A 12,353-nucleotide genomic window follows, 5' to 3' on the forward strand; every position below is an offset into this window, starting at 1 on the left:
CTTCATATGCATGTTTTTCTGTAGAGACACAAAGCTACCTCATACTGGATGACACCACTGGTCCATCTAGCTTGGTTTTGCCCAGACTGATGAATGTTGGTTTTTCAAGTTCTAAAGCAGAGGTCTTTCCAGAAACCCTTTAACTGGAGATGTCATGGAATAAAGGTGTGCTTGAACAAGGATCCTTCTTTCAGGACTTTCAGAAAGCCACTTTTCTTGAGGTGGGGGCATTCACAATGTTTTAAACTTTATTTTGATATTGATAAAATTAATGGGTTGATGGATTAATTGAGTGAAAGCAAAACAGTGAATTGATTAAAAATCTTGAATTGGTTGACAGTGCTGCTGCATAAACTCATAATCCAAGACGTATATCCAAGATGTATAGGAGAAATGGTCCAGTCATGCCAGCTATTTCGATGAAGAGTATGCAAAGTAAATATGCAAAGTAAAAAATTCCCCAGTCGCTTTTACATTTGCACAAAGGGGTGTGTGTGCACACATGTAATACATATAGATATGTTGTGACAGCCATCAATAATATGTACATAATTTGAGTGGAGTGATGCTATAGTACAAAAGATGAACAATAAATATAGTCTGGATGATCACACTGAGATCTCATCCCTGAGAAAATTTACAACATGAGCATATGAAGGGCACTCAAGGTTTTAGAAGGGCTTTTATTTTAGATATAAAACAAGGTGCCATTTCCTGAATTATTTTCTAAAATGACCAGCTAATTAGCTGCAATGTCACAAAATAGATGAGCATTAATCTAAAACCAGAATCAGACTTGGAGGGAATTATATCAGAGAGAGTCTTTATAAGGCAACATTAATAATGACTCTTTTTTTTTACATGATTTAAATCAAACTTGATGGTGAGCCTTCAGAATTCAGACTATTGCATTTTTTTGTATGGGTTTTCATTTTGAGACATGTCTTGCTTGGAATTCTATCCATTTCTCCTTGACATTCTCAAATAGGCTTTTTTGAGTCTTTATAAGCAAAATGTAGCTACTTGGGGTGCGGGATAAAAAGAAAAGAAAGGAACCAAGGAATTGTAAGCCATTCCTGATAAAGAACCCTCTTCAGCTTTGTTCGAAGCAAAAGAGCTTGGGATAATGTGTGTAACATCTCCAGGGTGGGTGGGGGGCTGAGACACAGGCTCATGATGTAGCACAATTACAAATAATTATAGCCGTGAATTTATTTAATCAATCAATTTCAGTGGTGGAGCAGAGGGGTGGACAAAGTATAAAGCTCTACATTGCTCTTCCCGTTGCTAGTTTCAGGGCTGGCTGCGAGCCAGGAGTTCCCTGATCCATGTTAGTTAAATGCACATTAATCTGCATTTGGCAGTGTAATCAAGGACCCAACTGAACTGTGAAATTGAATTCTGCAGTGGAACATCATTTGACCATTTTATGCTACGGCTGCTGGGGAAGGGGGAGCAGGGGGACAGAAAAGCTTGCTGCAGCACCAATTTGTCACTGCAGGCTGCTGCATGGCGAGGGAGTGTTTGAGACTGAGGTCTGCTCAGCAGAGGAAGATGGATTCAAAGTACAGAATTAGATGGGCATCCGGCATCCTCCTGCGTTCAGCGGACTCACTTGTCTTTTCATCTCTTTGCCAGCTTTGATGGGGGAGAAGCTTTCGCTGGCGCTCAGAAGGCATTTCTGAAGTGGAGAACTGCCGGATTCGTCCCCCCTCCCCAACGGAGTGCTTCTAACAGCTCCAAAAATGCTGACCGCTGGAACCACCGACTGCATCTTAGGGCAGCAAATCCTCACACAAGCGGCAGACACACAAAATGAGTATGGCCACAAATTAATTCAGCCTGCTAGGAAGAACTTGTTCTCACAAGAATCAAAAACAAAAAAGAGGGAGAGGATGTAAGTTCACTGGGGATTTTATCCATGCTATAAGGATCATGGAAGGCTGACTGTTCCTGGAAATTAAGTGCATAGATGGCTATTCCTCTGACTTTTCCACTAGTGGAGGACCTTTATAATTGTACATGGGAGAATGACAGCTTGGCTACATAAGAGGTTTTCCCTAGATCTCTCCATCGGTCTATTTCAGCTTTTGTCAAACCTGGCCCTTTCCTAATGTTTTGGATGACAACTGGCCATGCTGTCTGGGGTTGATGAGGGTTGTAGTCAAAAACACTGAGAAGGCACCAGGCTGTCGAAGGCTGGTCTATATGATCACAAGTACTGTTGTCAGCAACACTGAGCAGTATCTCATAAAAAAAACCCTAAGCAACATAGACTAATAACAGCATACATCATTCTATGACTTGGTTCATACATAACGGTGACAATTCCTAGCTTGTTTAACCAAGGAATTCCTCTGGGCAAGGGAAGTGATGAACAACACACCCGTGGCTTCAGTTTTCAGTTAACAACCCAGCAACACCCCGCTCCTGGGTTCTTCTATGATGTGCAAATCTAGAAACTGTGGGTTAACTCTGAATTAAACAACCCAGAATTAACCCAACAACAAACACTGCAGTTCATGGGATAACTGTGGGTTGTTTAACCTAGAGTTAACCTACACTTTCCAGATTCACATGTCATGGAACAACCCTGGAATTGGTTTCCTGGGTTATTAATTAAAAATGGAAGTGATGAGCATGTGGGTTGCTGCTTCCTGAACCCATGACAATTCCTGGGTTAAATAACTCAGGAATTGCCACCATTACATGCAAACTGGGTTAGTGTGGCTGGATGGATAGGCTGTTATTTAGCCAAAGAGATTTGCCTTGTGATCAACAAAAAAGTTGCCCTCTGTTTTCTTAGTCTTCTTTGCAACGAGTATCACCTAGTTTCCTTTGCAGCCAATATCACCTATCAATTTTCAAACTTTTCTCTGCACCCATGACAACATGAAGTTTTTAAACCTAGAAATGAAGGCCAATTCTGCACAGTATTGTATGGTCACAAACAAGCATGCATTGATTATGCTAGTCTTCCCCAACCTCTTGCCTGCTGATGTTTTGGAATACATCTCCCAGCAATCCTCATCACTGGCTATGTTGGCTAAGGTTGATGGAGACTGAAGTCCAAAACATCTGGAGGGTTTCAGGTTGGGGAAGGCTGGGCTATGCACATCTCTGGCAGTGGTTGACTAGATTCCTACACAAATGGGAATTATGGCAAGGGCTGCTTGTCATGAAGAAGCTGTTTTATCTCCTATGTGCCTTCCGTGATGGATCTCAAAGCTGTGTGCCTGGGACTCCCATCTGGACTCCCATCTAGGCAGTGGTCAGATCTATATCTGCTTAACCTATATAAAGTTGCTGTGTCATATGACTTCTCACATTAGAGTGAATCCAGATTTAAGTGGACCTCCCTGTTCTCTCCTTCCCATGGCAACCCCTCCAGCCTCCTGAAAATACTCCACAGCATCAGAAGAAATTGCTGAATGGGATGAGCTATGGTATGTGTGTTTGTGGGGCAGAGAGGCAATCTGAAAAAAAATGGATGGAGGGACCTTTCATTATTGGAGCCCTTCTTCTTACGGAAGGTAGGGATGTATGAGGATTTCATTATTGCTCACAAAACATGTGAGCATGCCCTGTTTGAACCCCCAAACATGATTGAAAACGCAAGCATTTGCCTGCCCAAAACGTTGACAAATCGCTGGACCTTTGCTCAAGTTAGATTTCCACAACTTTTGTAGTTTGTGTTTGTGAAAATTTCCTTACTTGAGAAAATCTCCCCTGTAGACTGAATCAGCTCAGTTGCACAAATTAGGATATTTGTGCAAATTAGGATATCTGCAAACTTGGGGGAATTTGTCTGAATTTCAGTTTGTGCAATTTTCCTGTCTGCACAGAGAACATTCGCCCATTCCTAGTGGAAGGTTCCTTCTTCTCACGGAAAGCAGATTTTAAATCCAACTTCAGGGCCTGAGAGGCTCCCTTTGATCTTTTGCCATGCTTAAAAAATATTAATTGCTTGATAAGTTATAGCAGCTGCCTGCTCTGTTTCTTTCTAACCACTGGAATTCTCATAGTATGAATCTCTGCCACTCCTCCTCCAGGAACCTGCCTTTTAAATGTTCAGGGTTATAGGTTCTCCTCATAAGAAAGCTTTTGGCAAATATTAAGTGTGATATTGAGAACAGGATGGATTGTAATTCCCTCACCCCTGTGAAAGTCTTATCACTCTGATAACGATCCAGGCAGCTCAGATATTAGATACAGGTTAATTATCTTTCCATGTTAGTGATTTGAAATTTATTTTAATGAATATTAGCAGCAGATAGATAGATAGATATAGATTTTGCATGATAGACTACAAGAGACAGGTTTAAGAAAAATGTAAAACAAACACGCTTTTGTACAAATGTACTCATGCATACATTTTGCTCAAGATGCTCCCATTTCTGCTTTCTATGACATGCATAACAAAACGCCACTAAGCAAACTTGGCACATCTTCATTGTCATGAGGTCCAAGCATAGATATCAAGAGTGTGGCGAGATTGCATCAACAGCATGCACTAGGTATTGTTTCATTGTCTGTTTCTCTTTCTTAGGTTTAATTAAAATATAAATATAGATTGATGACATCTCACAAAGGAAATCCTTTTAAAGACCGGAGAAGAGCGTGCACGGGGGTTGGGGGAGGGGGGAAATCAGATTCTCAGGTCCAGGTCAACAGAGCAGATTAAGTTCTGACAAGAAATCCATCAAAATCACAGCAGTGAAACGGAACAGGCTGTCACAGAAGCAGCTGTATTGCCATGCCTTAATGTAACTCAAAAACAGACATTCTCCCTCCGGCACAAAACGCCTTTTCAGCTGCAATCCTAGACACACTTACCCGGTCGTAAGTCTCACTGAATTCAGTGGGACTTACTTCTGAGTAGACATGCACCAGATTGCACTTTTAGTTGCTAAGAAGTGGATGTTCCCTGATGCTTTAAGAAGTCATTAGAATGGGAATGCAGCAACCACAACCACATCCATCAATTTGGTAGTCTTCAAAGGAACTAGGTGTGAGAGGGTGCTGCAGGGGAAAGTGAACTAACACTGCTTCTAATGCAGATGAAGGCACTGAAACTCAACCTATCTGGGTAGGTGGCAATTGACATCCCTCTGGAGTAACTCCCCAAAACAGACAGTGGCCATCCCCCCTCCCTCCTGGAGATGACATGTTCAGTTAAATTGAACAAAGTGCCATTTTACGACTCCATAGCTGGTTCACACGGGTGTTTTAGGGCATAGAAATGAAGATGGGCTCTCAGCAGGCATTGCTGACTATGGTTCAGCCTGGGTTGAAATTGTCACGTAGCTGCACTACTGCGCTTCATCAAGGGCTGAACGGAAACATGGAACAGGCTCAGAAGAGACAAAAGAAGGCACTACTCTGCACAAAACTTAACAGATATATGGGATTTGCTATTAAATATGTTGTGTGCAGCTGATCTCCACAGTTTTGTTTACCTCAGTGTAAGCTCACAGAGCCCTCATCTGGATTGGGACCACTGTGTATGGGCTTAAACCTTCTTAGTCAGCCACTCCACGCTCCCTAAATATGCCTCCATCCTAGGGACTAGATGAAGAAAAACTCCACTGGTGCCATACTACATATTCAATGTGGTGTGTAGTTTAGCCCTTAGATGCTTTAAAGGAGGACTAGACAAATTGGTGGAGGCAGAATTTGTTTAACACTATCAAGGGCTATTAGCTGTGACAGCCAACATTAGGGTTTCAATGAGGCAGTATATCTCTGAATGCCAGTTATTGCAGGTGGTGGTGGTAGTGGAAGAGAGCTGGTATGCAGCAGACAAGGGCTGCAGCCTCCATCTATCAATTGTGGTCTTCTGAGGCGGTGGAAACAAGACTAGCTGGACCTTTGCTCAGATGTATCAGGGTACCTTTTATGTTCTTATGGGTACAGGTTTGTATCCAATTGGTTCTATTCAATCTAAATCTGATTTGAGTCCCATTCATTTCAATGGGTCTCCTCTAAGTGTGACAGAGGCCATGGCTAGACCAGGCCTATATCCCGGGACTGTCCTGGGATCATCCCTGTGTATCCAAATGACACACAGGGGATCCTGGGAGCAGGCAGGGATGACCCCTCCATTTGCCTGGGATAAATAATCCTTAGGTCTAGCTAAGGCCTAACATTGGATACAACCCAGAATCAGCTCAGATTGTCCAAACCTAGAAGGTTCATGACAGGTAAACTAGTTCCTGCTCTCAAATAGTCCTGAGTTCAATAGGTTTGTTGCAGAGGTAATGGAAAACAAAAGTCTTCAGCCAATTGGTCCAAAACGCTTCTGCATAGCTGAGGACTTAACTACTTGATTTAGAGATGTAAAATGTCTGGAAAATTGAAGTCATGAAGAAACAATACTGTTCACCACCCCCTTTTTTTTCTGCTACCAAATATATATATGCTATATATATATATATATATATATATATATATATATATATATATACACACACACACACATATGGCAAAATATAGAAAAATAAGTAAGACTTAATTTTGTAGCACTTTTTACTCATCTAAAGTCATGTTGTTGCTCTAGGGCAGGTCTTCCCGAACCTGGTGCTGCCCCAAGATAGTTTGGACTTCAGCTCCCATCAGCCTGAGGCAGCATGGCCAATGACATCTGGAGGGCACAGGTTGGAGAAGACTGCTTTAGAAATATAAAACAGCCTTTATCCTCCTAAAGTTATATTATTTAGAACTTGGTTTATTCATGAAATTATAATTATATTTACAAAAATTTGAAAATACTCAGTAAATTTGTAACTATTTTCTGAATAAATTATACTTCTAAAATTAAGATACCAAACATGATCATTTTGTGAGCAAACCAAGTAATACATAATATATTTTAGTTTCCTATTCTATGCTGTAAGAGGAAAATTTAGCAAGTAGTCCCTGACACATCTGAATTATCCTAGAAGCCAGAAGAAGCAGGAAGAACTGGAGGCAGAGGAAGACTGGTGGACGGCACACAAATGTTTATAAGTAAGGTTAGGGAACTTCCTAAACCTGTTCCTGTTTGTGGGTGGAGCTTAGGGAAATTGGATCTGAAGGACAAACTTTTGATATTTTATTTAGCTGGGTAAGACTCCATTTAGGAATCATAAGCAACCATACTCAATTTAAGAACCATTAAGCAATCTCAACCTATTATTTGAAAAGTTACATTATATTCATTTTTTGTAAATTATTTCCATTAATGAATACCTTTTGTTGTTGTTGATTTTGAAAGGTTGTCTCCAGTGGTAGTGGCAATCCCATGCCTATCCCATATGAACCAGGCTACTGAGTTTCTTTTAGGAAGAGAGGTTTTATTCTAGTTGCAGTAGTTAAAAGGTTTTATATCTGCAGTGGCATTCTTTAGTGGTTAAGCCTGATTGAGAGTTTTATTTAAAACTGTGACAGTAAGTTCTACCCAAACCTCAAAGTTTTTTTGGTTTTTTTTACATGAAACATAAGTAGGATAATTTGTCGCATCTCGTGACAGTGGCGGGAGAACCCATTGTTTTTTCCCCCCACATGTGGATTTTATATTAGAATTAAATTAATTGACTGCTATAGCATCTAACCAGAACAAACCCAGAAACACAGAACTCTGCTCAATAAAACCTGTCAAGAACAGTTATTTTCTTCCATATTGTGATATGGTGACTCTACTTTAGCGTCCCTAAACGTCTATCAGTAAAAGATTCATTACATCAATAACTGTAATTAGGAACGGAAGAAATAGTTATGCTGGGAATCTTAGGCCTTAGCTAGACATACCTTTTAATCCAGGATGGAGGAGGGAAGGATCCCGTGAAGTGATTATCGCGAGATCCCTCCTCCGTTTACACGTGAGGCGCGACGACCTCAGGAGGAGAGGTGTCGTGCCTGCCATATTTTGTTTGTTTTTAAAGTGACAGGAGTACACGAGCGTCGAAAGGTGTTTTTTTTAAAAAAATACTTTAATTTCCCTGCTCCCCTCATCCTACCCCCGATGGGCGCTGAGGAGCGCTGCACCCCCATGCGCGGCTCCTGGCTCCGCGCGAGGAATTGTGTGGAGCCAGGTCAAACTGCGGCAACGGGCCACACGTTCCGCAGTCTCGAGCTCAGCCCAAGACCGCGGAAAAACCGGGCCCAAAGTGTAGGGCTCTATCCCAGGGCAAGGGAGGGATGATCCCTCCCTGATCCCGGGATCTCCTGTGTGTCATGTGGATGCACAAGGACGAACCCGGGGTTCGCCCCATGATAAAGCCCCGTCTACAGAAAGGATTAAAAAAAGAAAAGAAAAACGTTGCCTCCCCATGGCTCCGTTATTTCCAGACATTTTATCTCTCTAGTCTCTCTGTACATGCCTTCTTATTAAATAGCTTTCAGAAATGCTTTGGAGGGAGTAAAGGCTGGCTGACAATATATAAACATGCCGTCTTAAATTCTGAAAGAAAGAAAAAACCATAATCCAAAATAGTTCAATTTTTTCCATTTTTTTCTAAAAATCACACACAAAAACATTCCTTTGGAAAACCCTGAAAATCCCCCACTTTTTTTTCCTGGATTTTTCTGTCCCTCCACCAGGCCTTCACATAAAATAAACTAAATTCAGCAACAGCATTCAGCTATAATTTGTGGAATAGGGAATTGTGACATATGTTGTGCATGTTTGAACACTTAGGCTGTAGTGTTCTCTGTGCATCTTCTGCCCTTGGTGATGTGAACAAATCAGTCTAGAAATGTGAAATTGCTAAAATTCTGGAATGGCCCTGAGGTGAGGGGGATGTCTCTCAAAAATATACAGGGGGTTTGTTAAGGTTACAGAGTTGGGCTGCTTGTTTTTCTGGAGGTGAATGCCAAAATCAATCACATATACTCAATGAAAGAATCACGATGAACTACTTAATTTAATCTTAAGAATGGCAGTGAAATCACCGCCTTTATTAAGGAGGACCTCCGTTTTTCTGATGCAAAACACTATTCTTATGGAAGCCCCATCAAGAATCAGTTGCAGCAGGCTGATGAAACTGAATTTGCAGCATTTATTTTGAAACACAACACACAAATAAGAGAGGTAATTTTGAGAAGGTTGCATGGATTACGATGCACTCAAATCCTTCTCATGGAAGAAGGCTTTGAACAATGCCTTGTGAAAGTCTTGGTGTTCCTTGTGGAATAAACTGTTCAGGATCTACTGCAGGGATTGGCAACGCATGGTCCTCCAGGTGTTTTAGCTTCCAAATCCCATCAGCCTTAGCCAGAATAAGCAGTGCTGAGGGATGGGAGTTTTAGGTCAAAACATCTGGATGACCACAAGTTGCTCAGCCCTGGATGTATCTGCTATATCAGTTTCATTCAGTTCCTCATTTTTCTAACCATAGGTTGGTTTTGTCATGATTCCACATTGGTTGTTTTTTTAAAAGGGTGCATGGAAAATCATAGGCATTTCCATGTGCATTTCTCCTAAAATACACAGTTCAATGAAGTTTTGCCTGATATACACTTTTTCTGCAAGCACATTCCCCTAAACAATGCATTTTTGTATGTTGTTTTCACTAAAATGTTTGTGTGTACTTTCTTCCTAATATGATACATTTTTAATGCCCTTTTTGAGCAGAGAACTGCACTGCAAAATCCAGAAAAGTGCAAATATCAAAGCAGAACTGCATTCTGATTTGCGTTGTGGTTCAGTGCAAATGAAGTAAGTTCTCCCCCCATTCCTACCTTTCACCTCTTTGTGTGATACCAACAGCAGAAACAAGCGCTTCTTGAGAACTGAAATACTGGGACCATACTAGAGCGCAAAATAGGCGTTGAGCTCTAAATACTGAAATGACCACAACGTTGAAAATGTTGACCTGTAAAAGTTTACCTTTGGAATGCCTGCTGCTGTTTCTGACAATCGAGGGTAGGTATATGAACTATACGAATAGCCTTGCTGATTGGACTTAAAAGCATGTGCTCCATAGGGCATGATTGGCTCTTGCAGACCAGAGCCTGACCTGGACCTCTGTCTCATGGCAGGTTGAGGGCTTGTCTGGTTTACATAGGATGACTTTGGTCTTTTGTCATAATCATCCTTGGCCCAGTCGCTGTCACTGTATTCTAGCCTCTCTCTTGAGCATTGGCTGTGAAGGGAAGTTCTAGTAGGTGTGTAATGGAAAGACTCTTTGTAATCCAGAGAAGATCCACTAGGAGCCCTCTGATACTCCAGCTTCAGACCACCAAACTCATTCAGTTTACTTTTCGTTTCCATATGGGCAGGATAATCTGGCAAGAACCTAGAGATGTCGGACTTCAGGGGCTTTGCTTCCGAAAAATACATTTCGCTGGGTTTCATTTTCACCACGTGTCCGTTCTGTTTGGCAGTGCAGCTGCCTTTCAAGTATCTGTCTGGTTCTTCCCCATGAATAGTTTTGTCCCTGTATTTGTCAGCAAGGAAGTCCGCGGCCGTCTCTGACTCGCTCGAATACTGAGAATATGTGATGTAGCCATTTTCCTTCTGGTGGATTTCGACATGGTTCGGGTGTCCCAGGTGCAGGATGGGAGGGCTCTCCTTCCGAAGGGAGTTGGAACGCGTCACAGAGATATTGTCAAATTCTTCGAGCAGGCCATTGATTGAAGTATCCTTGCAAGGTTTATTTCCTCTAACGATGGTCTGGGAACAGAAGATAGCTTTTGATTAAAGACCGCCTTAGATTTAATGTCACAGCGATAAAACTATTGAGCAGAGCAATTTCGATGACACTGCAAGGAACATACTGACAGTCTGCAGCGTCCTTCTATCAAATCTAACATTTTAGGACAAAAATGTAATTTCCCCTCGAGATGCATTATTGCATCCTCTTGCAAACTCTATACACAACTGTAGACTATTATAATAAATTGCCATTTGATGTTAGTCTGAATCATGTCCAGGCAAAGCTAACGTTCAGTTTGTTGGCATATGACTGAATGAAAATAAATCTTTCCCCAGTTTGGATTCATTTATATAGGTTGTTATGGGGAATGGCATAGCAAACGGTGGACTGCTTATTACCGGGCACTTTATATTTTCCACAAAAGATCATTGAAAGTAAGACTATCAAGGCAGAGAGAGAGAGAGAGAGAGAGAGAACTCCAGATGTTTTTTCCTCCTCTATGCAACTGTCATAGTATCTCAAGCTGGGCTAGAATTATTTGCTGCCCTCTCAAAGGGCCAGAATGGGTCATCTAGGATTCAACCCTCAACATCTCCATTTAAAGCAGGGGTGGGAAGCTTGTAGCCATCCAGTTGTTGTCGTTGGACTCCAACTCCCATCATCCCTCTTGCTATATCCCTCTTGCACATTCATACCTTGTAGGACACACAATGTTATTTGTTGTGGTATTTTGGATATAGCGATATATAGCTTGTGTACTGCAGCCCAACAGTTATCAGTGCACTTCAATACCACTATAAAGCAGTAGTGTAGATCTAGACCATGTCAAACTTATGCGTAGCCAGGGAATGTGAAACAGCTGCTGTTTGGTTGGTTGGTTGGTTTTTGCCTGATTGGGCAACACTGAAATAGAGGTATGGGAATAATTTCAGTCTGGTGGACCCATCCACCATACAATAACCTTAGAAATCTTATCTGATCCTAAAATTCTCTGGGAACCTTTAAAAAAAGTGTTGTTGAACTAATACAACCTGCAACACAATGACCTGTATGGTGTGGCAAATAAAAGAGCAAAACAACAGCATTCGGAAGCAGTCTGGTAAAACTCTTAAGAATTGGTATCTCTTGATGTTCTGATATAATGCAGTGTTTATAAGGCTGGGTAAGACAGACCATTTGCTATTCAAATGGGGGGACGATATTAAGAACAAAGATAAGCCATGTGTAGTTGATACAAAACATAAACATACCCAATCCTTAAAATCACCAGGGTTGATTCAACAGGAGAACTAAGCATATGCTTAACAGTACAATCCTAGACGTGTCTACTCAGAAGTAAGTCTCACTGAGTTCAATGGGTCTTATTCCCAGGAAAGTGTATATAGGATTGGAGCCTAAATATCTCTCACTTAAGTGAGTGCAACATAGGTTTTAGTCCTATATCCACGTACCTGGGAGTGAGGTCTATTCAACTCCATGGGACTTACTTCTGGGGAGATGTGTGTGGAATTGAAATATTAAAAATGTTTAAGACTGGATTGTGCCTATTGTTTTTTTAAAAAGTGCCACCTCTGAAATACCTTTTTATTGTCCCTGATCTGGAGAATTGCCTTAAAAACAAACAAACAACTCCAGTTTCATGTTGGATATTTGAACAATCCCCCCCCCCCAAAAAAATGGTTCACCCTGTCTTGGACTGAGGCAGACATGAATTTG

At 41.4% G+C, this 12,353-nt stretch overlaps 1 protein-coding gene across 1 annotated transcript in view; it reads right to left on the bottom strand.

Moving 5' to 3' along the window:
- The window catches only part of PAK5 (p21 (RAC1) activated kinase 5), a 91,927-nt gene that overhangs the window by 35,362 nt on the left and 44,212 nt on the right, over nucleotides 1–12,353 (bottom strand). The window contains exon 3 of the mRNA XM_063125863.1: nucleotides 9,869–10,654. Within this exon, the coding sequence (XP_062981933.1) occupies nucleotides 9,869–10,654 (786 nt within the window). The remainder of the gene's footprint in view (nucleotides 1–9,868; nucleotides 10,655–12,353) is intronic.

This window comes from Elgaria multicarinata, chromosome 4 (assembly GCF_023053635.1).
Source record: "Elgaria multicarinata webbii isolate HBS135686 ecotype San Diego chromosome 4, rElgMul1.1.pri, whole genome shotgun sequence".
Lineage (NCBI taxonomy): Eukaryota > Metazoa > Chordata > Lepidosauria > Squamata > Anguidae > Elgaria > Elgaria multicarinata.